Source organism: Mesoplodon bidens (assembly GCF_964165515.1).
Source record: "Mesoplodon bidens genome assembly, chromosome: 8".
Classification (NCBI taxonomy): domain Eukaryota; kingdom Metazoa; phylum Chordata; class Mammalia; order Artiodactyla; family Ziphiidae; genus Mesoplodon; species Mesoplodon bidens.
In genome coordinates, this window is record NC_138165.1 from 113918633 (window position 1) to 113944709 (window position 26077).

Genomic DNA, 26077 nt, shown 5'->3' on the forward strand with positions numbered 1-26077 from the left:
TGTTCCGGATCATGGGCTCTAGGCGAGCAGGCTTCAGTAGTTGTGGCTCGCGGGTCCTAGAGCACAGGCTCAGTAGTTGTGGTGCAGGGGCTTAGTTGCTCCGCGGCATGTGGGATCTTCCCGGACCAGGGCTCGAACCCGTGTCCCCTGCATTGGCAGGCGGATTCTTAACCACTGCGTCACCAGGGAAGTCCCAGTTTGGCAGTTTCTTACAAAACTAAACATAATCTTACAGTGTGACCCAGCATTTACAGTTCTTGGTATTTACCCAAAGGAGTTTTAAAAAATGTCCACACGAAAACCAAAACACGAATGATTATAGCAGCTTTATTCATAATTGACAAAACTTGGATGCAACCAACATGTCTTCAGTAGGTTAATGGAGGGACTTCCCTGGTGGTCCAGTGGTTAAGACTCTGTGCTTCCACTGCAGGGGGCGCGGGTTCAATCCCTGGGTGGGGACCTAAGATCCCGTGTGCTGCGCGGCATGGCCAAAAATAGGTAACTAAATAATAGGTGAATGGATAAATTGTGGAACATATAGACAATGAAATATTCTTTAGCATTAAGAAGAAATGAGCCATCCAGCCACGAAAAGGAATGGAGGAAACTTAAAATGCCTATTACTAAGTGAAAGAAGCCAATCTGAAAGGGCTATATACTGTATGATTTCAACTATATGACATTCTGGAAAATGCAGAACTGGAGACAGTGAAAAGATCAGTATTTGCCAGGGGTTCGGGGCAGGGAGAGGGATGAATAGAAGCAGACGAATTTTAGGGCAGTGCAGCTATTCTGTATGATACTGTAATGGTGGATACTTAACGTAATTGTACAATACAGAATGATTCGTAATGTAAACCATGGACTTTAGTTAATAATAATGTATCAGTATTGCTTCATCAATTTTAATAATTGTACCCCACCCATGGAAAATGTTTATAATAAAGGAAACCGTGTGTATGTGTGGAGGGGGTGTATAAGAACTCTATATTTCCTTCTCGATTTTTCTGAAAACCAAAAACTGCTCTAAAGTCTATTAAAAAAAACACTTATCGGGCTTCCCTGGTGGCGCAGTGGTTGAGAGTCCGCCTGCCGATGCAGGGGACACGGGTTCGTGCCCCTATCCCGGAAGATCCCACATGCCGCGGAGCGGCTGGGCCCGCGAGCCATGGCCGCGGAGCCTGTGTGTCCGGAGCCTGTGCTCCGCAACGGGAGAGGCCACAGCAGTGAGAGGCCCGCGTACAGCAAAAAAAAAAAAAAAAAACACTTATCTACTTAAAACAATAAAAAGGTGGGTAGTGTGCAATTATGTACGCGAGCGCGCGTGTGTGCATTTTCACATCAAGCATTAAATGGGGCCAGAAAGGTTGCACCGAAACTGCTATCATTTAGATTGAAAGGTGAGCAAGATAATCACAGTCCTGTAACTTCGGGAGGTTGGGAAACTGTAAATTCCTGTACAGTTTGAATTTCTACAATGAAGATAAAACTGGCAAAACAATGAACGTGTTTCCACTCTTAAATATCTGCCTGGGGTTTAGTGAAGAGTTCACAGAGGAAGGTGTACCTTTAAACGTGCATTTTCAGTGATGAACGACTGCCCCCGCCGACCCCCGGAATCGCAGGAGTCTGGGTCCGCGGGGCCCCGGAGGCCGCTCCTCCTAGGGGTCGGGACGCGTTCCACCTCCCTGCGACCCTACACCTGCTCCGCCCGCCGCGCCGGGACCGCCCAGCTCCCGCGCGACACCTCGCGCGGCCCCGACCGGAAGCCGTGGGGCGGGTTCAGACGGCGCCCCGCCCCGGCAGGCGACCAATCAGCGCGCTGGGCTCATTAATAGTGACCACGCCGGCCCCGCCTCCGCCTCTCGCGGGGCCACCGCCCGCGCAGACCCAGAGCGCGGCCGCGGACGAAGATGGCGACCGCCATGTACTTGGAGCACTACCTGGACAGTAAGCGCCCCACGCGCCCCCTAGGCCCACCGCCCTGGCCGGGTCGCCCCCGCCGCGCCCCCCCCCGCGCGCACTAGGCTCCGAGTGCCGACCCCGGGGCACGTGGGGGCGGCGGGACGGCCCGGAGGCGGCGGGAACGGCTGAGGCACGCGCGGGGCGGGAGGGCCCACGAGGGAGGGGCGCAGGGGGTGCGGCGCGGGCTCCCGCCGTCACGGCCGCGCCAATTCCAGGTGCGTCATGGCGGGGCGGGGCCAGCGGGTGCTGGGCGGGGCCAGCGCGGCTCGGCTCCACCCTCCCAGGCTCAGCCCCGCCCACTTTCGCCCATAGGCCCCATTCTCACCTCCCTAGGACCCGTCTTCCTTGGCTGGGCCCCGCCCCTCATTCACTAGGCCCCGCCAACTTCGTCGTCGGGCCCGCCCTCTCCACCCAGGCCCCGCCCTCTCTGTCTAGGCCCCGCCCCTCCGAGTCCCGTCCCGCCCATTCCCGGACCCGCCCCCACCGCGGTGGTCTGAGTCTCAGTCCCCTGGGACTCTGGGCCGGGTTTGGGGGGCCCAGGGCCTGAGGGTTCTGGGTTCTGTGCCTGCTTGTGCTATGGCCTGGGGAGTCGCTTCCAAACCTCAGTTCGTGCATCTGCAAGGCATGATGGTGCGGAGGGTCTCTGAGGGCACTTGTCTTTGCGCAGGGGGTTGGGGGCGCTACTTAGACGTTCAGGTAGGGTGTTCAAGGCAGTGGTCATCACAGTGGGCCAACGTCTCGAGGCGTCCCACAGGTTGCACCCTCTAGAGGACTCCTGAGCAGGTGGTTATTTGCCGCATTTCACAGCGGGGGTGATGCTGCATCAGAGGCTAAGTAGCTTGTCAAGGTCACTCACTGGAGAGTGGCGATCCCACGTTTGAGTCCAGTCTGGCCCTGGCGGGGGCATAGCCTGGGGATGCAGGCTGGTGGGGATTTTGCCTGGTAGCTTTGGAGCCCTGTGCTGCACTGGGGATTTTCAGTCATCCGGGCCTGGGCACCCAGACCCCCCCACCCGAGGTTGCTGAGAGTAGGGAGTGAACCCCGGCTCCGGGGAAGGCAGTGGGGATCCAGCCCTCCCCAAGGGGGCCTCCCAGGCATGGCCCAGCCTGAGCACAGCGTCCTGGGCCGGAGAGCACCGTGGAGGGAGGGGCTTCACCACCATCGTCACTGGAGAGACCTACACCCAGGTGCCTGTTCAGGGTGCTGTGGCTTGCCCTCCTCTGACCCAGTGCCTGCCCAGGGGGCCCCAGGAGGAGGGTCTGAGGAACACAAGTCCTGTCCTGTGAGGGACACCCATGTGAAGGCTTGCGGACAGAGGCCCCTGCTCACACCCTGAGCACCTGTTGTGTGCCAAGAAAGCAGACATGATCCCTGTTTTCCTGGAACTGGCTCTCAAATGGGAGAGAGAGAGTTTTTAAAAGTTCACAGAAGTTTAAAGGTCATGAAGGACCCCAGCAGGTCTGAGAGTGCAGGGGTGGCACTGTCTTGAGAGCCCTGGTAGGACAGCAGGGGAGCCCACGGGGAGGACGTGGTGGGCCTGGAGGCCGTGGGTGGAGGATCTGTGCCACTCTCTGCATGAGCTGGGAAGCACTGGAGCTTAAGCAGCAGCTTTTTACAATTAGACAGAACTCTTAGAGCGGTCATCTGTGGAGGGGGCCCGTCCTGGCTGCGGGCAGGTGGGGAGCTTGGCCTGGACCAGGAGCCTGGCCATGCAGACAGGAGAGCAGTGTGGGGCAGGGTCCTTACCTGTGCTGTCCCGCATGGTCTGTTTGATTTTATATAAACTCAAGTAAAATGAGAAGTTCAGTCCCTCAGTTGTATTGGCCCCATTTCAGGTGTTCAGTAGCCCCGTGTGGCCAGTGCGTGCTGTGTCGGGAAGCTCTGTCTTGGCATAAAGTTCTACCGCACAGCCCTGATGGGCACCGCCCAATGCCCTGAGTTCAGAGTAGAGTAGGGGGAGAGCAAGGAGGACCCTGGGGTTTGGGCTTGTTCTCTGTGATGAGGCGTCTGCAGGGGAGGAGTGGCCTGGAGTCTGCGGTGGGAGAGTCGCACAGGCATCTTCCTCCCTCTGCCCTCTGTTCGCCTCTAACTTCTTGAGTTTTTGACAAGTTCTGAAGTGCGTCAGCGATACCAGTGTGAAATAGGGGAGGGCTGGATTCCCCACTGTCTTCAATGTTAGGCTCGCGTCCCTGAAAAAAGATGCCTTGGTTCTTCTCTCCAAACCCTAACAGAAACAGAAGCCAGAGTGGGCTTATTGTTTGTAGCCTTGAAGTATGAAGCTTGGAAGGCGGGTTTTTGTCCTGCTGTTGAGAAGCATGTGCCTGTGTTTCAGGTATCGAGAACCTACCCTGTGAGCTTCAGAGGAACTTCCAGCTGATGCGAGAGCTGGACCAGAGGACAGAAGGTGGGTTTAGACCTTTCAGAACAGCCAGGGTGTGGGGAGCAGCTCCCCAAGTCCAGGATCGGAGCACCGGGATCCTGGGGGTGGCGCACTGGTCTTCCAGGGAACTGGGGCAGTGGGGCTGCTGTCCAGCCTGGGCCGCAGGTGTTGGGTAGTGTGTCAGAGAGAGTGCTGAGTCTTTTTTTTTTTTAATTTATTTATTTTTGGCTGTGTTGGGTCTTCGTTGCTGCGCGCGGGCTTCTCTCTAGTTGTGGAGAGCAGGGTCTGCTCTTCGTTGCGGTGCGCGGGCTTCTCATTGCGGTGGCTTCTCTTGTTGTGGAGCATGGGCTCTAGGCACACGGGCTTCAGTAGTTGCAGCATGCGGGCTTCAGTAGTTGTGGCTTGTTGGCTCAGTAGTCGTGGCTCACAGGCTCTAGAGCGCAGTCTCAGTAGTTGTGGCACATGGGCTTTGTTGCTCCGTGGCGTGTGGGATCTTCCTGGACCAGGGCTCGAACCCCTGTCCCCTGCACTGGCAGGTGGATTCTTAACCACTGCACCACCAGGGAAGCCCGTAGTGCTGAGTCTTTAAAGTAAACTTAGTCCCTTATGTCCGTCCCTACATGTCTCCATGTCACATCTTTATAATCGTCATCCCCTTCTGCAGTCAAAATATTTGTCACCTTTTCTTTCCTTTAAAAGATTTTCTATTTTCAAACTATGTGTACGTAGTTTAAACAGTTAGTCCTTTTAGATCTTTTGGTATTTAACTCCCTATTTCTAAACAGTTCTTTTTTTTGTTTGTTTGTTTTTTTGTGGTACGCGGGCCTCTCACTGTTGTGGCCTCTCCCGTTGCGGAGCACAGGCTCTGGACGCGCAGGCTCAGCGGCCATGGCTCATGGGCCCAGCTGTTCTGCGGCATGTGGGATCTTCCCGGACCGGGGCACGAACCCGTGTCCCCTGCATCGGCAGGCGGACTCTCAACCTCTGTGCCACCAGGGAAGCCTTAAACAGTTCATTTTTGCTGCTGTTTCTTACTTTATTTCCTTTTGGTTTTAGACTTTATCTATTCAGTTATTACAAAAAGTGAAGATTTACGTCTTCAGTTGTGCCCTGCTCGGTTCACGCGCACACAGCTCCCTCCCCCTGTCTCCTGGGTGTAATGGACTAGAATTTGAACTGTGGTGATGCTGTGCTGTCCAGTGATGCTGTTTCTTTCCTGGGCTGCTGTGTCGGTAGTTTATCATATGCTATGCTCACATGCCCTGTTTGGAGTAACTGTCTTTTTCTTGGAGTTCTTAATTGCTTTGCTTGTTGGTTTTGTTTTCCTCGTTTTCAGTGTGCCTGCTGCACCAGGTTACCTGCCAGTTCTGTGTGTGCTCTCCATGGAGACCTCTCTCCTGGAGCCTCTGTCCTGTGGTCCCGTCCGGGCCGACTGTTTCCAGGCCTGCCACGCACGCCTTGCCCTAGGTCTTCCTGGGCTCTCCCTTTGCTCCTCTTCAGCATGGAGCCCTGTTTCCTAGGCTGTAAACATACTGCTTCTTGATTTGCCCGTTTGTTTCAGAGGAGCCTTTTCTCTGGGAGCTTCCGGAAAGAAATTTACGGCAGGGTAAATTTCTTATACCATTGCATGTCTGAAAATGCAGCAGTGAATGGTTTGGCTGGGTATAGAATTCCAGATTGACAGGCATTTCCCCCAGAATGTGGCAGGCGTTGCTGCATTGTCTCCCAGCTTCTGTGTTGCTGTTGAGAAGTCTGATGTCATTTGGGTTTCTCATCCTTTGAATATGTGATCTTTTTTTCCCTTTCCTATTTAGAAGCTTTTAGGCTTTTCTCTTTATCCCTGAGGTTTTACATTTCATGGTAATGTGCTTGGGTATGGGCACTTTTTCACTCATTGTGCTGGGCACATGTTTTGCAAGATGGAATAGCTGTGGTTTTTCACTAAGGAACAGCTTCCTGACTAGTGAATACAGAGATTTCTTTTATGGTGAGATAAAGCATTTGTATTCAGAAATAAGCATAAACATTTGTAGATTGCTTAGCAAATAGCACCTGGAGAACCTCTCCCCAGATGGAGAAATGGAGCCTCTAGTGCCTGGGGGCCTGTGTGATCCTCATGAGCAGGCCCCCCCTTCCCCAAGAGGTACACCCTGAGTTTTCACCTGCAAGAATGGTTTTCTCACCTCTCTAAACCAAAGAGTTAAGAGTTGCGTCTGTCTTTGCCTTTAACATCAATGGAATCATACAGTGTGTTTTTCTTTGTGTCTTGCTTTTCTCTCCCAGTGTCACCTTTTGTGGGATTAACCGATGTTGTTACGTTTTTTTTGTTGCTGGGTAGCGTTCTGTTGTGTGAATGGACCATAGCTTATTTATCTGTTTTACTGTAGATTGGACGTTTGGGTTGTTTTCTATTATCTGCAGTTAAGAATGTTTTCCCATGTGTACCCTGGGCTCTAAATCTTTAGGGTATGTACCTGAGAGCAGCCTGCCGGGTCATAGGTAAGGCGAGCACATCATTTATTATTCAAACAATAATAAATGGACTCTTCAAACTTGAGAGTCCAAGAGGGCACGATGAACCCTTGCTGGGGCAACGTCATACGTTGGGACTGTCGTGGGCGCACTGCCCTGGTCGGGGTGTCTGCTTGTCTCCCTGATCCAAAGTGTTTGGGAAGGCTGTGCCCGCCACCGGCGGCCAGTTTGCGCCAGCCACTTCTTTGCTGGCACTTGTCGTTGTCAGGCTTTATTGGTTGCCAGTCTGGTGAGCGTGTCCTGGCTTTTCGCCCATTACTCTATCAGACAAGAAAGCCGAGATCGACATCCTGGCTGCAGAGTATATCTCCACGGTGAAGACTCTGTCTCCGGGTCAGCGCGTGGAGCACCTGCAGAAGATCCAGAGCGCCTACAGCAAGTGCAGGGAGTACAGCGACGACAAGGTGCAGCTGGCCATGCAGACCTACGAGATGGTGAGGAGGCGGCAGGGGTGGGGGGGCCTCCCCGGGGGCGGGGGCCTCCCCGCGGACACGCTCTTCCCTTTCACGCAGCGAGGGGGAGGCTGCTCAGAAACAGGGCGTCGAGGTGGAGGCCGGGCTGCGATAGAGTGATGCTGCTAGAGAAAGTGCACATTGGAGGAGTCCTCGTCCTGGGACCATTACTGCGGTCTTGTGTCCTGTGCCCGTTTTGCTTGTTCATTTATATATGCTTTTAATGCTTGTTTTTGTCAGCTTTAGGTAAAGTCCTAGAATTGGTTTTGTCCAGTTTCCTCTCAATTCCGCTTCTCTCGGGGTTTGCAAGGTGGCACAAAGCCGTTCTGCGACGCACATGAGGTCGTGTAGCGAGGCTCCCGTCCTTGCCTCCCCCAATAAAACAAACAGTGATTTTTTTAAAGCCTGAAATCAGTTGTGTTTGAGAAAGAATCCCCTTGTTTGGGACTTTGATGCTCCAAAGTGCTAAATCCTTCGAGTAATCAGCCTGTCTTCCAAGGAGTTAGCTGTGATCAACGTCCTTAAGATAGTCCGTTTTCTCTCTGACGTGTAATGAAGCTTAGGACTGTGGTTCATTTCCAGTCGGGGGCCGTGATGGACGGTGTGGGGCGGCTGTCACCAGCCAGCTGGTGCTGTGTCTCGTGACGTCCTTGTAGCTACAGGAGCATCCCCTCTGTCACGGGCAGTTGTCCTGTACGGTCCTTCCTTCCAGCTCCATCCTGAACTCCGTCTTCAACAGTCATTTTCTGTTGATGAACCTATAGCTCTTCACATTTTACGTCAGGACCTAGTATCCAAGGTCCTCGGCCCTTTACTTCATTGCATCTTATGGCTCTGTTTCTCATTGTTGCCTGCCTTCAAGGTGTTTTCCCTGAGTAGGATTTATTCTGTTGATGGAGAAAAAAGACTCTTGCATCAAGCTGGAAATAGCAGGCCTTGTTCTAGCAGAGTGTTGTTACTTCTAGACTCAATTTAAGGGCCAGACAGTGCTTTCTGCTTGACATCAGGAGCATTTGTGACCCTGAGGCGTTTTGCTCTGAGTTTCGAACGGAATGTGTGAGCATCCTTCTGTGTAGGTGGATAAGCACATCCGGAGGCTTGATGCGGACCTGGCTCGCTTCGAGGCGGACCTGAAGGACAAGATGGAGGGCAGTGACTTCGAAAGCTCTGGAGGACGGGGGCTAAAAAGCAAGTCTGTTAATTTTTCTTCATTTTGTTATTGTTAACTATGGAGTTTTGAAGAATTTTGTCTGATAAGTGTATTAGGCACATTATGGTAAATATCATATTTGGGTAAATCTTGTCCTGCCTCAGTGAAATCTGTGAACAAAGTTGTGGTCTTTATTGTTTCAGAAGGTCGAGGTCAGAAAGAAAAGAGGGGCTCCCGGGGTCGTGGCAGGAGGACCTCAGAAGAAGACACCCCAAAGAAGAAGAAGCATAAAGGAGGGTGAGAGGTGCTTTTTTCTCTTTTTCCCTGAAGAACACCATTGGTATTTGCTCAGGATGGAAACACTGGTGACTGCTAAGGCTGAGGAAGTGCTTACCTGTGCGAGGTGTGCTGTTGCTCTTTGTGCTTTACCCGTGCCGGGTGTGCTGCAGCTCTTCCTGCTTTGCCCGTGTTGGGTCAGTTGGTCCTCACAGCAACTTGAGGGAGCAGTGTTGCAGTTGTGGAGACCGAGGCTTCAGAGCTCCTGGGTTTGCAACAGGCGGTCTGACTCCAGAACCTGTTCTCTTAGTCACTGCGTGCCCTGCCTCTTAAGAGACACGGTGATGTTTGGTGCGGTTCAAGCTAAGCCATTTCCTAGTAGTTGAATCCACATCTGTTGATCATTTTATATATAAATACATGTTTTAGATGTATTCATTTTTAAATTGTGTGACTGCATTTATTAAATATCCACGTCATTTAACTTGAACTTCAGAATATTTCATTTAAAGCACTCTCTCACTTGCTACCCCCTACCCCCCAAGATAGCTTCATAGAATATGAATGTGATGCTTCATCCTCCAAGATAGTGTAACATTGCTTCATAGAAGATGCTAAAATGCCAAGTGGCTTCTGTAGAGATGATTTTGACAGTTATGGGGAGAGCTCAGAAGAGTTAGTTTTCGACAAAAGAAAAGTTTTGGTTCTTAAACCTGGTGTTTAAACTTTTATCTTTAAAAAAAAAACCCCAAATAGTGTCTTTGTATTGTAAAGTAATGCACAGATGCAGAAGACCACACAACAAACGTGTAGTTTAACGAATTACTGTAAGAGGCACATCCTTGTAATCATTGCCTGGTCTGTGACTAACGCTCCCTGGGGGGCCCTTCCCTGTGCCCCGTCAGAATCACCACTTCCTCAACCCCGGATACACACGACCCAGACAGACAGGGTGTTCACTTCCATTCTTTCTTTGTAGTTTTGTCCCTGACACGTGCACTCCTGGACCCTATAGTTTAGTCTTGTTGCTTTCTTTTTTTTTAACCTTTTAGATTAACTTCATTAAGGAATAATTTACATAACAATAAAATGTTCTCATTTTAAGTATACAGTTTGATGTTGTATTCAACTTCTTTAAAGTTATAGAACTAGGGCTTCCCTGGTGGCGCAGTGTTTGAGAGTCCGCCTGCCGATGCAGGGGACGCGGGTTCATGCCCCGGTCCGGGAAGATCCCACATGCCATGGAGCGGCTGGGCCCGTGAGCCGTGGCCGCTGAGCCTGCGCGTCCGGAGCCTGCGCTCTGCGGTGGGAGAGGCCACAGTGGTGAGAGGCCCGCGTACTGCAACAACAACAACAAAAAGTTATAGAACTAGTCAACCTTTCTATTTCTTTTTGAGTCAGTTTTGGTAATCTACATCTTTCAAGGAATTTGTTGTTTCATATAAGTTGTCACATTTATTGACATCAAGTTATTCATAATATTACTTTATTATTCTTCTGATGTTGTAGGTTCTGTACTGATGCTCACTCTTTTAGACCTGAAATTGATGATTTATGTCTTCTCTCATTTTGCCTTGATCTTTTCAGAAAACTAGCTTTTGGTTTCATTGATTTTAATTTTTTTCTCTACTGTTTGTCTTCTATTGCACTTATTTCTGCTAATATCTGTATTCTTTCTGTCCTTCTACTTAGCCTGGATTTACTTTGCTTTTCTTTTTCTAGCTTTTTAATGTGGAAGTAGCTTAGATCATTGATTTTCATACTTCCCTTCTTTTCTAATATAAATATTTAAAGCTATAAACTTTCTTCTAATTACTATTTTAGCTGCATCACACAAATTTTGGTATGTTATGTTTTTATTTTTATTCCATTCAAAATATTTAAAATTTTCTTTTGTGATTTTTCTTTGACCCGTAGCTTATGTAGAAGTATGTTTCTCAGCTTCCAACTAATTTGAGATTTTCCAGGTAACTTTCTAATTTCAATTTCTAATTTAATTTTGCTGTGATCAGAGAACTTCTGTAATTGAAGTCATCTGAAAGTGATTAAGTTTTGGGTTATGGTTTATGGTCTATTTTCTGAATGTTCCATATATACTTGAAAGCAATGTGTATCTTACTGTTGTTGGGTAGATGTCAGTTATATAACTTGGTTGACCGCACTGTTCAAGTTTTATGTATCCTGATAGATACTCTGTTTACTTGTATAAATTACTGAGAGAAGAGTGTTGAGACCACCAACTCTGGACATGGATTTGTCTATTTCTCCTCCTGCTCTGTGAGTTTCTGCTTCATATATTTTGAAGCTCTGTTATTTGGAAGTACATACACATTTAGGTTTTTTAAAAATAATTGACTCCTTTATCATTACATATTTTGTTGTCCTTCATAATATTCTTTGTTTTGAAGTCTGTTTTGTCTAATATTACTATAGCCATTCCAGGTGTCTTACAGTGAGTTTTTACATGGTGTGTTTTTTCCCTTTTTCATTCTTTTACTTTCACCACATTTGTGTTTTTGTATTTAGAGTGAGTTTCTTGAAAGCAGCAAATAATTGAGTGTTGCTTTTTTATCTAGTCTGAAAATTTCCTTCTTTTCATTGCACTATTTAGACTATTCAGATTTAATGTAATTAGTGATATGGTTGGACTTAAATTTACTATCTTGCTATTAGTTGTCGCCTTGTCCCATCTGTTCTTTTCCTGTCTTCTTTTGAATTAATCATGTATTTTTTCAGTATTCCAATTTTTTTTAAGTGGGTGTGAATGGTATCTCAAAGAAGTCTTAGTTTTCATTTTATTTATTTATTTATTTTTTGTTTGTTTGTTTGTTTGTTTTTTGGCTGTGCAGCGTGGCTTGCGGGATCTTAGTTCCCTGATCTAACCAGGTCCCCAGCAGTGAAAGTGCTGTGTCCTAACCATTGGACCACCAGGGAATTTCCTCAGTATTCCATTTTAAGGACTATTCCAGTGTGTACACCCTGTTTCATTAACTTATCACATAGAATTTCAAATAATATTATACTATTTCATGTTTAATGTAAGAGCCTACATGGGTATTCTTTTGTTTTCTGCCTCCTGTCCTTTGTGCTATTATCAAAAATTTTACTTCTACATATGACATAAGTCTCTGAATATATTGTTGTTATTGTTTTAGGTCTAAATCATTGCTTATCTTAAACACATTTTAAAATATGAGAAAAAGTTTTATAGTTAGTCCATATATTTACCATTTCCAATGCCCTTCATTATATATAAATGCAGATTTCCATCTGGTATCATTTCTCTTCTGCCTGAAGAACTTTTTTTTTTTTTTTAATTTATTTAATTAATTGATTTACTTATTTATTTATTTTTGGCTGTGTTGGGTCTTTGTTGATGTGCACGGGCTTTCTCTAGCTGTGGCGAGCGGGGGCTACTCTTCATTGTGGTGTGTGGGCGTCTCATTGTTGTGACTTCTCTTGTTGCGGAGCACAGGCTCTAGGCACATGGGCTTCAGGAGTTGTGGCACACAGGCTCAGTAGTTGTGGCTCGCGGGCTCTATAGAGCGCAGGCTCAGTAGTTGTGGCACACGGGCATAGTTACTCCGCGGCATGTGGGATCTTCCCGGACCAGGACTTGAACCCGTGTCCCCTGCATTGGCAGGCGGATTCTTAATCACTGCGCCACCAGGGAAGCCCCCTGAAGAACTTTCTTTAACATTTTTTACAGTGCAGGTTTGCTAATGGTGATGAATTTTCTGTTTTGTTTTGGTTTTTTTTACATGTTTATTGGAGTATAATTGCTTTACAATGGTGTATTAGTTTCTGCTTTATAACAAAGTGAATCAGTTATACATATACATATGTTCCCATATCTCTTCCCTCTTGCGTCTCCCTCCGTTCCACCCTCCCTATCCTAGCCCTCTAGGTGGTCACAAAGCACCAAGCTGATCTCCCTGTGCTATGCGGCTGCTTCCCACTAGCTATCTATTTTACGAATTTTCTTTTTTTGTTTCTTTGAAAATATCTTTATTTCATTTCCATCTTTGAAGGATATTCTTGTTGGATATAAAGTTTTAGGTTGACTTCCTTTTTTTCTTTCATCACTAAAGATGTCCTGTTGTTTTCCATCTTGCATTGATTCTGATGAGAAATTCGTGGTAATTCTTATCTTTGTTCTTCTGTGTATAAGTGGCTTTATTTATTTTTGCTGCTTCTAAGGTTTCCATTTAGCAACTTGATTTTTAAAAAAATTTATTTGTTTTATTTATTTTTGGCTGTGTTGGGTCTTCATTGCTGCACACGGGCTTTCTCTAGTTGTGGCGAGCGGGGGCTGCTCTTCGTTGCGGTGCGCAGCTTCTTACTGTGGTGGCTTCTCTTGTTGTGGAGCATGGGCTCTAGGCGCACGGGCTTCAGTAGTTGCAGCATGCAGGCTCAGTAGTTGCAGCTCGCGGGCTCCAGAGCGCAGGCTCAGTAGTTGTGGCGCAGGGCTTAGTTGCTTCATGGCGTGTGGGATCTTCCTGGACCAGGGCTCGAATCCGTGTCCCCTGCATTGGCAGGCGGATTCTCAACCACTGCTCCACCAGGGAAGTCCACAGCAACTTGATTTTTAACAACTTAATTATGATGTGTCCTCATATGTGTTTTTTGTGTGTTTTCTGTTTGGAGCTCATTGAGCTTCTGGGAACTGTTAGTTTATAGTTTGCATCAAATTTGTAATTTTTCAGCCAGTGTTTCAAAATTTTTTTTCTGCTCTCTTTTGTCCTTTTTATGGGACTCCAATCATATATGTGTGTTAGCTTGATATTTTCCTACAGATCACTGGCTCTGCTTATTATTTTGTCAGAAATTTTCTTTCTACGCTCCCATTTGGATAGTTTCTATTACTTTATCTTCAAGTCTTTTCTTCCTTGTTGTCTTATTTAATCTTAGTCTCCTTCAGTGAATCTTTGATTTAAGAAATTTCTTATCAGGAAATTCTGTTTCTTTTTTTATATACCTGCCATTTCTGTTATTACACATATATTTTCCTTTATATCTTTGAATATATCATTTTACAACAGCTTTTTTAAAAACTTCCTCTTCTGATTCTGTGTCATTTCCAGGTCTATTTCTTTTTTTTTTTTTTAAAGCCGCTTTATTAAGGTATGATTGATATACAAAGAACAGTATATATTTAATGCATACATTTTGATGAGTTTGGCAGGTCTGTTTCTGTTGACTGCTTTTTCTCTGGTTGTAAATCACATTTTCCTCCTCCTTCACATGTCTAGTAATTTTATTTTAAATTAATTCATTTTTGGCTGCATTGGGTCTTCGTTGCTGCACACGGGATTTCTCTGGTTGCGGCGAGCGGGGGCTACTCTTTGTTGCGGTGCATGGGCTTCTCATTGTGGTGGCTTCTCTTGTTGCGGAGCATGGGCTCTAGGCGCACGAGCTTCAGTAGTTGTGGTGCACAGGCTCAGTAGTTGTGGCGTATGGGCTTAGTTGCTCTGCAGCATGTGGGATCTTCCCGGACCAGGGCTTGAAGCCGTGTCCCCTGCATTGGCAGGTGGATTCTTAACCACTGTGCCACCAGGGAAGTCCATCTAGCATTTAAAAAATTTTTTAATTTATTTAATTTATTTTATTTTTGGCTGCATTGGGTCTTTGTTGCTGCTTGTGGGCTTTCTCTAGTTGCTGCGAGCGGGGGCTACTCTTTGTTGTGGTACATAGGCTTCTCATTGCGGTGGCTTCTCTTGTTGCAGAGCACGGGCACTAGGCATGTGGGCTTCAGTAGTTGTGGCTTGCGGGTTCTAGAGCGCAGGCTCAGTAGTTGTGGCTCACATGCTTAGTTGCTCCGTGGCATGTGGGATCTTCCCGGACCACACCTCGAATCTGTGTCCCCTGCATTGGCAGGCAGATTCTTAATGACTGCAACACCAGGGAAGCCCCCATCTAGTAATTTTTGACTCATTGTTAAGACAGTGTCAGTGTTTTGTGGTTGAATATCAGGATTTTGTTGTCTTTGTTTAGTGGGTGTTGAATTTAAAAAATTCATTTAAATTTTTGTCACTAGTTTAATCACCTATGGAGCAGCTTGATCCTTTGTAGGCACATTTTTAACGTTGGTTAAAAAAAACCTTTTTCTTAATATGCCAGATAGTAAATATTTTAGGCTTGTAGGCCATATTGTCTCTGTTGTGACCACTCAACTCTGCTGTTTAATATTGAAAGCATCCACAGAAAATATGTAGATGAATGATGTGACTGTGTTTCATTAACACTTTATTTGTGGAAAAGGCAGCCAACTGCAGGCTGTATTTTGCCAACCGCTAGGTTAGAGTAGCCTTTACTCTAGGGTTGGTTAAACCCTCCTGCTAAGGTGTGACCCTTCTGGGTTCTCCTCTGAATGTATTTGGTGTTTGACGAGGTCTCTCCATTCTGGCTAGTTGGAACTTGAATGTTGCCCAGGCTGCGTGTGAGCTCTGGGAATTGTTCAGCTCACGGGTCCCTGGTATTCTCTGCCTGGCCTTGTGGATTGTCACTCTGTGCACAGGCAGCTTAATCTTTAGCTAAAAACTCAAATGGATCTGTTTGCAGATTTCCCGAGTGTACTCTCTCTAGCTTCCTCCTTTCCAGCACCCTGCCCCCAAGTTCCAGCAGCCTCACCCTCCCTGAGCTTTGGTTTTTCCCTCCTTCTAGACATGCAGGCTTTGCTCCTCTCTAAGGACTGGCGTGTGGAAAGTGCCTCCAGGCAGAAAGCTGAGAAGGTCGTAGGTCTCACCTGGCTTGTTTACCTTCTCAGGATCACTGTCCTGTGCTGCCTTCTGTGTAGTGCCTGGAAACTCCTACTTCAGGTATCTTGTCCAGTTTTCTACTTGTTCATAGTAGGAGGGCAGTTCAGTACCTGTTATTTCGTCAGGGTCTTTTTTAAGGTAAAGTTTCTTTAATGTGTAAGTTTTTCTCCATCCCTTTCTTTTCTTCATAATTTTCCTTCTTGAAGGACCTGCGCTGTTTGGCTTGTAGCATTCTCCAGAGTCTGGATGTTGCTGATGAGATGTGAACCCTTGTGAGAGCCTCTTTGTTGAGCATTTAGACAGTGCATCTCCTTCTTGTTTGCTCTGCAGGGTGATTCTGGGGAATGCATCGACCTGTGTGTGTTCTAACTGAAGCCGGTTTTGTAGATCTGGCAGGACATTTAATGCTGGGCCATGAGACCTGTGTCAGAGACGATTGAAAGCATCTGCCTTATGGGGATGTTTGTTGACTGTGTGGGAACAGTTAGGCTGTGTCTGTTGCAGACGGATGAGACCATAAACGTTACAGGTGACCCTTGAACAATGTGGGGCTTGGGGCGCCAGCCCTCCGTGCAGTTGGAAGTCCATGTATCACCTTACAGTCAGCCACATCCGAGGGTTCATCCAACCACGGGTCGTGTAGTGCTGTACCATGTACTCGCTGAAGAAAACCTGTGTGTAAGTGGGGCTCACGCACTTCAAACCGCCTTGGTCAAGGGTCAACTGTAAGTCCGCGTGCTGTAGTCTTCATTCTGGAACACCCATTTGATTCCTTTTTTATGGATTTTAGTTCCTTTTTGAAAAATCTCCATATTTTCATCTCTCTTATTTACCTTTTCTTCATAACGTGTGTTTAAAGCCCTTCTCTGCTAATTTTAACACCTGGGTCGTCTCTGCATCTGCTTCTGTCTGTCCACTTTCCTCTGGTTACCACTCCTGCTTTTTCACGTCATGTACTTGTCTCGTTGTCTGGCCTTGGAGGCACGTGGAGAGGGAAGTTCCTGCGCTCCCCCAGAATGGCTTGCCCTTCTTTGGTCCAGGCAGATGGAGCAGGCTTGGGGCAGGGTGGCGAAGGTGGCAGGAGGCCTCCCGGCTCCTGACGGAGAAGCCAGAGCGTCTGTTTTGCTGCCCCAGTGGCTATCTGTGGGCAGTGCTTGGCTTTCCTTCCTGCGGAGGCCTTCCTGCGGAGGTCTGGAGGAGGAGGCTGGCTGCTCAGAGACCAAGGATGTCACTCTGCAGCCTCTGGCCCCAGGGTCAGTAAATGGACTGTAGGGTCACGGCGGTGTGTGCAGGGTCCTGCAGAGTCGGTGTGGTCCCCAGTGGGCCTCCGGGCCTCGGCTGAGCACGGGAGATGGATGGCCTGCTCCCTCGGCTGCTGCCCCTTCCTCAGCCCTAGGGCATCTGGCCTGTGTCACTCCACAGCTGTCCAGTGTCTTTGACGTAGGACCTCCGCAGTGTGTCGGGTTTGTCTTCCACGTGATGGCAGCAGTGTTCCGCGCCTTTCTGCTCCTTCCTGCTTAGGGCCCGGAGGCACGCCGGCCTCCTCTGGGGACGAGCAGGTGTTCTCCTGGGTCCCTTCCTCTCCGTCAGTCCCCTTGGAGGGGCAAGACCCTGGCTCCCTGGTGCAGCGGGAGCCTCCCCGACGGGTGCGTGCCTGGCCGTGTCTCAGACCTCGGGCATGGCCTGGGTGTCTCACCGTGTCTCTGCGGATGCGCTGGAGCCCGCCAGGCCCGTAGCTTTCCCCTCACGGAGGGGGCTGGCGTGCGTGTCGCTGGCTGCTGTTCGTAGCGCTGGCCGCAGCAGTGGCAGGTGAGAAGGGGTAGTCGGGTGGTGACATTGGCAGAGCCCTCGGTAAGTCGGGCTGGACCTGGCGCTTCCACGTGAACTGTTTCCTCTCCACGGCCACCCTGGGCAGAGGTGCTGTGACTGCCCCAGTTTACAGACAGAGGGGGCCGGGGGTGCTGAGGCCCGCCCTGAAGGCCTGCTCTGCCGTGTGACCAGGGGCACCCTGTCCCCGGGGGCCGTTGGGGCAGGACGGGGCCGGGGCGGTGTCTGGAGAGGACAGGACACCCGCGGGCCGGGTGCGGGCCAGTGTCCTCCGTCTGCTGGCGCTGTGGCTTCACGGCCTGCCTTGGGGTGATGCTGCAGTTCCAGAGTCAGAGGAAGGTCCTGTCACCCTGCGGGGCCAGGCAGGGGGGCCACCCGAATGGCGAGCGCCAGACCTCGGGTGCGTCCTTGCCGTCTGTACGGCCCGTGAGCCAGGCAGGATCTGTGTGCGGACGCAGGGCCATTCCTCCTGAGGATGAGTAGCCGTGCCTGTCGGGGGCCGTGTCCTGAAGCGCCTGGGATGCGCGTGGGGGGCGAAGCGTGGGGGGCTCCCTGGGGTGGCTGGTGAAGGGTGCCCACCACGTCCCGGGGTCCGGAGCGAGGGGCAGCACTGCTGCCTGGGGGATCGCCCTGGCCTCTGCCCCAGGGGTGGGCTCGGCCCCCGTGACCTCCTGGCCGCTTCCCTCTACCCTCCCACCCCGGAGCCCCTTCCAGGTCAGACTGGAGGGGCGGTGGTGCGGGGTCCCAGGCCTGCTTGCTGGCTGGGGGGGTCCTCGCTGGGGGGGTCCCCACAAGCCCTGCAGCCTCTCCTCCTGCCACGCACCCGGCCAGTGCCCTTGAACCCGGGGTGACGGGCGCAGGTTGCGCTGCAGCTGGAACTGTGCAGCGTGGTCGAGCCTCAAGCAGAACGCACGGAGCAGATGAGGCGAGATCTGTGCCGGAGGCGGGAAGCACCGCAGGAGAGGCTCGAGTCCGCTGGTGGGTGGCTGCCGCGGGGCTTTGCACTGGTTTCCCGGGGGGCGCCTGGGAGGGAGGCCCCTGGTGGCAGGACAGGACCCCACCCCGCGGGCGGTGACACAGCGCCCCAGCCCGAAGGTCTGCTCGCGGCTGTGCCTGAAGCAGTTTGAAAGCACAGGGGCCGGGACACTTTTCCATGACGTCCCCAGAGACGGAGAGCAGAGCCCACACAGGGAGGGCCCTGGGTGGCAGCTGCACGGGCACCGCGCGTACCTGTGTCAGGGACGGTGTGCGGCCGGGGCGCCTCGCTGGGCCGGGAGGCAGGTGGCAAAGGCACAGCGTGTTTCTAGACCCTGGTGCACAGGGAGCACGTGAGCAGTGAATCCCTTTGGGGACCAGATTTTCTTCGTTTCACCCCGGTCAGTATATTCAGATCGCCCGGCGGCCGCCGTGTCTTAGCTTTCCCTTTGCCGTGTCCCTCGTGTGACTTGCTGTGTTTGGTTAGCAAGTACACATTTGAATCTGCACCTGTACTTTTTATTTTGGGGGTGGGGGAGGGAGGGTTTTCTTTCTGTACTGGTGGGAACGTACTGTCTGTCTACACCAGCCTGAGCTCGCGGTTTTTGTTTTAAATAACGAAACGCATGAGAGTCGATTCCACGAGCCCTCCCCTGTGTGCAGCTGCAGAGCTACAGGCAGCGGATCGGAGGGCAGTGTGGACAGTGCAGGGGTCTGGCTGGGCTGTGGGTGGAGCCCAGAGGGCAGCTGGGGGGTGCAGGGTGACAGGTCGCTTCCCTGGCGTGGGCAGGTGAGGGCGGCCCTGCTGACAGTGGGCAGCTGGGTGGGTGGTGGTGGGCTCCTGGGGGTTAGGGCCAGGGCAGGGCGACGGGGGCAGGGGCTCCTGTGGCTCTCGCGGCAAGGCGGTGGCCCTTCTTGTGGGGGAGGTGCAGGGCGAGCTGGCGGAGTCAGGGCTGCTCAGACACCTGGGCTGCCTGGATGGGCTCAGGTGGGTTCTCGGATGTTGCCAGGTGTCCACTGGTGGTGGTGACGTGTGCCTGCCCCGGCCGGGGAGATGCCGCGGGAGGCTGGGGGGGGAGATGCCGCGGGAAGCTGGGGGTGCTGATGCAGGCTGGGGGAGGAGCTTGGGGAGCAGGCACCATTGGGCGGGGGGCCGGGGCCGGGCACGGTTCCTGTCCCCGGGGGGACTGGTCTGGACACTGAGTGGTGAGCGCCTCCCCCCGACACCCTCCCACGCCTTCGTGCACGGCCTTGTCTGGCGCCATCCGGGGCAGCTTGTCCCCCCCACTCCCCCGCTCACCGCTGTCGTTTCCCCGCAGGTCTGAGTTCACCGATACCATCCTGTCGGTGCATCCCTCTGACGTGCTGGACATGCCCGTGGACCCGAACGAGCCCACCTACTGCCTGTGCCACCAGGTGTCCTACGGGGAGATGATCGGCTGTGACAACCCGGACGTGAGTGGGGCCTTGCTGGGGCCTGGGGTGGCACCCTCTGGGCGGGTGGCGCCCTCAGGGTGGGTGGTGCCCTCGGGGCAGGTGGTGCCCTCAGGGCAGGTGGCACCCGGAGCGCGGGGCTGACCACCTCCTCCTTCGCCTTTCAGTGCCCCATCGAGTGGTTTCACTTCGCCTGTGTGGACCTGACCACGAAGCCCAAAGGAAAATGGTCAGTATGGGCGCCCGCTTTCCTGGAGAACTGGGTGAGCAGCTGGGCCGAGGGCCTGCCTGCTGCCGCTGGTCATGGTCCCCGGGGCCGAGCTGCAGGGGACACCCACCCACCTCACGCGGGGTCGAGGCTTTTATTACGTTTGCATAATGTAGGGACCCGTGAGCAACATGGGTTTGAACCGCTTAGATGCGGATATTTTTCAATGGTAAATACTGCCGTGCTCCGTGAATCCCAATGGGCTGGATCTGCGGGTGTGGAGGAACCACGGGTGTGGCCAGCCGACTATAAGTTATATGTGGTTTTCAACTGTGCAAAGAGTTGGCGCTCCAACCCCTGCCTTGGTCAAGGGTGACCTGCACTTCTTGTTCCCCCAAACCATGGCCATTCTGACTCTTGAGTGAGGCAGAGATGATTACAGATGCACACAGAGAATGAGGAGTCCTTCCCCAGGGAGCTCTGACGAAAGACGAAGAACATTACCAGGTCTTGGCCGGGCGCAGGCCAGGCACCCTCAGTGCCGCGGGCTTTCCGTTCCATCGAGAAGACGTGCCGTGGGTCATGGCGCCGTCTATTCTGTCCTGTGTTCAGTGGGCAGCGGCAGCTTTAGTGTGCATAGAAATCTGGTTTTGCTGACCTGCGCTGAAGTGAAGTCCCGGGAACAGGAGGCGGGGAGGGCAATTTGAGTTTGACTTGGACGTGGTGGGTTCGAGTTGTTTGTGGGACTTCTGGGTTTAAGAGTCTAGTAGGCACTGGAAAATCATTTCCTTCTGGGAGGAGAGGGTCTGCCCACCACTTGCTGGGAACAGGGCGGGACATGCAGAGCCGGCTGGGAAGCCAGGGCGCGGCCCCAGCCCGCCCGCTGTTTAACTCCCGGCTTCCCTGGGCTCCCCTGGGAGATGGCAGAGAGCAGGCTGCTTCCCGCCTAGGTCTGAGACCTGAGCCCGTGTCTGGGAGTCTGCACGCCGTGCTCGCTGGTGCAGCGTTGCCCTCCACCCCAGGGCCCGGCAGGGCCGGGCTCACTCGCTGGCCTGGACCAGGTGCTGGTGGCCGGGGCCGGAGCAGCTGCATCACACGGGATCAGCTGCCTCCCTTCTGTTACGGGGCTGCCAGGGCCCAGGAGGGACCAAGAGCAGCCCCCTGTGTCTCTGGCTCTGGAACCTGCTCTCCCAGGGTCACCAGGGCCCACTCAGCCCCACGGGGCGGGCGGGGGTCTGCTCCTGCCCGGTTAAGGGGCCCCGCCCGACTGCTCACCTCCAGTTTGGTCCCAGTGGCGCTGTCATCGCGCAGAGAGGACCCAGGAGCTTGATCCAGAGGAATGCTCGTGTGTAAACACCATGCTGCTCGCTGACCCATATCTTATCCACCGACCTCAGAACAGACATGCTGGATGGAATGGCCCACGTGGGGGGTTTTCCCCCATGGGAAGGCTGCGCTCTCTGCGTTTGTGGGTCTCTGTCCTGGTGCCGTTTCGGCAGCGCCCAGCCATCCTGGAAACGGGGTCTGGCCGCCCACGTGCACAGGGCCCCTCACTGTGCCTTTCTCATCACAGGTTCTGTCCCCGGTGTGTTCAGGAAAGGAGGAGGAAGAAGTAGGAAGAGGCGGACGCCCGGACCCGAAGAGCACGTTAATACGTCCCTTCATTCACGTCGCAATCTTTTATCATCATTTTAAAACTACCTTGTTTCCAATGATATTTAATAACTCAATGGCCAGTTGTAATTCTGGATATTTCCTAAAACAAACAAGAAGCCACCTGAGCCCTGTTGCCCAGAGGAGTGACCCTAGGGGACTTACCACAGTGACTACATTCTCATAACTTTTCGTACAGACCCCTGTCCCCAAACATGGCGGTCACAGCGAGTGGCCCCAGGACTTCGAGGGGCGTATGTGCCTGGTACACTGCCATCGCTTTGCAGCTGGAGGTGTGAGCCGTGGTCATCTGTCTGTGGTTTCCCGGGGCTGCTCCCCGAGAGCCCGGCACCACTTCAGGCACCTCTGACCCTCACTGAGAGCGGTGCATGTGGAGCCTGGTGACGAGCCTGGGAAGGGCCGGCTCTCCCCGCGGCAGGCAGGGGTCTCAGCTTCGCTGTGCACTGCCTTTTCGTCTGGACTCCCGCTTCCCTCCATGAGGGGTTTACTTTCTGGAGTAAACGGCTCTCCATTAGTGAACGATAAGAGACGGCCCAGCAGACGGGCTGATGTTCTGTTTCCCTGGGAATTCCTGGCGTTTTTACTGTGAAGATGAATTATTGTGGTAGCATGAAGATAGTGGTCTGTGTGAATATGAAGTGAGTCCAGGCTGCTAAGGGGCCGATTTGAAACCTGTTTATTTGTACAGCAGATGAGCAGCTTAGATCGAGGAGACATGTGATGTGATTTGTGAATTTCTTGTGCCACAATAGCAGTTCTGGATGAAGCTAGGAAACTAGAGTGTCCTTTCTCTTTAAACAGCATTCACCAAACCGACTTTGAACCGTCTTTTTGGTAATAGTTGGGGGAGATTGCATACCTTTGGTGTGTTGATTTCGTGTGTGATGATGGTCCATAAAGCGTGACTTCTGCAGGTGTCCTCGGACTTGAGAGCCTCCGGCGTGCATTTACGGAAGGGGATACCTGCTTCTGTCTTCAGGCCAGAAGTCCATGAGACAGACGTGAGGCTGAGATTCCCAATTTCGAAGAACCTTGTTTTCTCTAGAAGGAAGGCCGTCTGGAATGATACACCCGCTTCCTCCTGAGGCCTTGTTACTGTAGATGCCCCTCCTATTTTCTGATATTCACCAAGGAGAGGAAAGAAAGCAGAAGGGACCCTGTGAGGCTGTGTCCTAGTCGGGGCCACTCCCCGCAGAGTTAGTTAATATTCAGCAGACGAAAGCGGGCTCTGGCTGGGGTCTGCGTCTGAGCTTCCCAGTGGGGCTTCGCCTGCGCCCCGTGTCCGACTCTGTCCTTTCTGGAGGGAGCTGACGGAGTGGCACTTGATCCCAGATGACTGTGGGCAGGTCGGTTCAGCACGTGTGGCCTGTCCAGTCTTGGGCTGGGGGTGGGGTAGGGGGTCGGCCGCTGCTGCAGCTTGTCCCCACACGGCTTTCTGGAACCGATGCCCTTCTGCTGCCCCAGAGAAGGGGGGCCGTGTCCGGACGAGTGCTGTCAGCACCCTCAGTCTCAGCATTGGCTAGAAACCCAGGGGCGTTGGTATTTAATAACTTAGGTTTTTAACACAGGTGTTTAAGGATTGTGGGGAATAAATGTGGAAAAAATTTTTTCTTCACTCTTTTACCAGTTTTTGTGGAGAAGATAGGTAAGTACAATAAGCTTGTGGTGATTCTTTAGAAGCTAATTTAATATTTGCACTGCATCTGTGAACACTTCACACCCGCTGTTATTGCGGGAAAGCGATGGTGTTTGTGGATGTGGGTTGCTGGCTGATTCAGTTGGGATTCTCACCTGGTTTCCTGAGGCCGCGGTGTTTTCTCAGGAAGGATGACCGACTTCTCTGTCATAAGCTTTTGTTTAAAGTCTGATGGTACCATCCTGCTTGTCACTGTGTAACATCCCACGTGTGGACCCTTTTTTTTTTTTTTTTAAAGTTTCTGTGCTTATACGTTTCTAGTGTTTACTTTTTGCTGGTTACAGTAATATCACCAAAATAATATGCACGTAGCTTAGGAGAAAACGGAAAACATGAGTAGAAAGAGTCCCTGGAGCATTGTTTGGCCTCCCCGAACGCCAGTGCTGCCTGTGACAGAAGACACTTGGTGGCCGTGTGGTTGGGAATGTCCTGGCCCGAGGGGTCGGCTGGAGCCCACGCCGCTCACGCTGTTGTCTGAGGCCCGCCGCCTTCACCAGGATGCTTGCCGGGCTCTGGGGCTGATGCTGGAGGCTGCTCTGGAGCCCCGCCCGACCCTCGCTGAGGTGGAGGCTGCCCTGGGCCGTCGCAGTATTTCTGAGCGAGCGAGAGTGCCAGCCCTGTGTGGCCATGGGGCTTACTTGTGAGGGAAGAGGTTTCTCGTGCAGAGGAGAAGCAGAGTCGTTCCCTTGTTTCCAGTGCCGTCTTATCTGTCAGCAGTTGGAGAAACATCCTCTCGTTTTCCTGCAGGAGAACACATGCTGCACCAATAAAAGCAGGTGTTAAACTGAGCCCCCTGCCTCTGTGGCCAAGCTCGTGGGGCTCGTGGCTGGGACGCATACACCAAGGCCTGTGTGACTGTCCCCACTGCAGGCTGGGCCCCCAAGCAGGTGGACGTGAACCTGGTGCTGGCAGGGCCACGTGAGCTGGGTGGCTTCCCATCTGCCCAGGGCAGCAGACGCCAGACACAGCCCCAGGCAGCAGTGACGGGGTGGGTGCGAGGGAGTTGCAGGGGGGTGTGGGGACAGTGGCCAGCTGTGTGTCAGTCCTGCCTCCTGACCCGTCGCTGGCAGCCCTTGGCGAGGACTGCTTCGAGCAGTAACGCTGTCTGAAGAGCAGCTTCCCCGTGTGGCCACAGCCAGGGCCTGCCCCGGTGCGGGGCTGGGACACTTGTCACAGCGTGGAAGGTTTCAGGCTCTCCTCAAGTTTTAGTGAACAGTGGTTGGTCTTCATTACCTGTGTCGAGAGGAATTTTAAAATGGGACATCTAAGAAAAATGTTCTCGTTCAGGAGAGAGTTCTGTGAAGTTCCTTCCTAGTGTGTATTTGTGGTGTTCAACATACCACATCTCATCCAAAATGATGCAGCTTTAACACGAATGTTACATTGTATTTTCAAGGAATTATTATTGATGTTCTCTTTGTAAAGGAAAGATAATATTGTAAATCTTTTTATTAAATAATGTAAAGATGTATATCTGTATTTTTGGATCATGTTATAGATTATGGATATATTGTTTAATGAATAAAGTATTTTTTGGAACAAACATTTGAGAATGCATCCTTTCAGGAAACGATAAAACTTCAACATCCTGTCCGGAGATGAGAAGTACATCCTATGTGGCATTTTGAAGGGGACGTGCAGTGGACCAGAGAGGGTGTGTCACTGCCACGGGCCTGGGCAGGATTCCCGGCCGCACCTTGGTGGACAGCCTTGGGCCTCAGCTGTGTCGTGGCGTCACAAGTTGGTCCCCAAGCTCACAAGAAAGATAAGTGGTTAGAGTGCTGTGGGTTACTTTCTAGAGGCTTAAGGCGCTTCCTTTGGAACAGAAGTTTCACCCTCTAGGCCTGCTTGGGCGCCAATGCCCTGTGGGAACTAAACAACTCTTAGGATGTTCCCTTGACGAGTGTTAACAGTCAGGGTCCAGAAACCCAACCTGGTCACAGTGGGTTGGGAGAGCACAGCCAGGCAACCATTTTCCAGATGAAGCCTGGTTCACAGACTCGGGTCCTTGGCTGGAGGGGAGCCTTCGGCTCTGGAGCAAGGTCTGTGACTTTCCTCTCCCTGCACCATCTTGCCCCGTGCACACCAGGGCTGCCTGCCTGGGAAAAGGAGGCACCAGCTCTTTGTTTGGGGGCTGGGGTGCTCATCTGCACTGTTGCTGATTCCCAGAGGTCCAGGATGCCATTGGTCTGGTCAAAGTGCGGGCCCACGGCAAGCAGGTGGTTAGGTCACGTTTGTCTGGATGGGTCCACAGGCCCCTCTGTGGTTATCTTCCCAGTGCCTGAGTGTGTCATTGAAATAGACGTAATGGCTGGCAGGATGGCCACGTTGACCTGTGGAGCAAGGGTCGTCACGGTAGGAAGGGGCAGGTGTACGGCCTGGAGTGTCCTCTCCCTGCCAGGGCATAATCCAAAGGCAGGATGTCTCCTTGACGGGAAGGTCAGGGCTGATGTTCCTAGCACACCCCATTAACTTACCTGTGAAGAGGTGGGCGGGTCTTAAGGAGTATGGTTTACTGAAGATGTAGGTGAGACCCCCGCTGCAGCTGCTGTTCCTGATAGGGCATGGTTACCAGAGCAGAACGTACGCTCTTGGCAGGTGGCAGGTAGTTGTTGACCTGGCCAGTGCTAATATGCAGGGACCACCAGAATCTTTGTTCTGTTGATACTTGGCCAAGCTGGCAGCACACCGACACGGCCCTGCCTTGGGCCAGGTACACACGCTCGCTCTCTGCAGTCCCCGGGCCA

General features: G+C 51.7%; 1 protein-coding gene across 1 annotated transcript; it reads left to right on the forward strand.

Annotated features, from left to right (window-relative positions):
* The first annotated feature begins 1882 nt into the window (after positions 1 to 1882).
* Positions 1883 to 25717, forward strand: ING5 (inhibitor of growth family member 5). Its single transcript, XM_081241744.1, has 8 exons — positions 1883 to 1953; positions 4301 to 4372; positions 7148 to 7314; positions 8409 to 8520; positions 8686 to 8779; positions 19638 to 19773; positions 19920 to 19981; positions 21534 to 25717. Exons 1-8 carry the CDS (start codon positions 1917 to 1919, stop codon positions 21574 to 21576), a joined length of 723 nt encoding a protein of 240 aa, XP_081097870.1. The 5' UTR covers positions 1883 to 1916; the 3' UTR covers positions 21577 to 25717.
* The last annotated feature ends 360 nt before the right edge of the window (positions 25718 to 26077 follow it).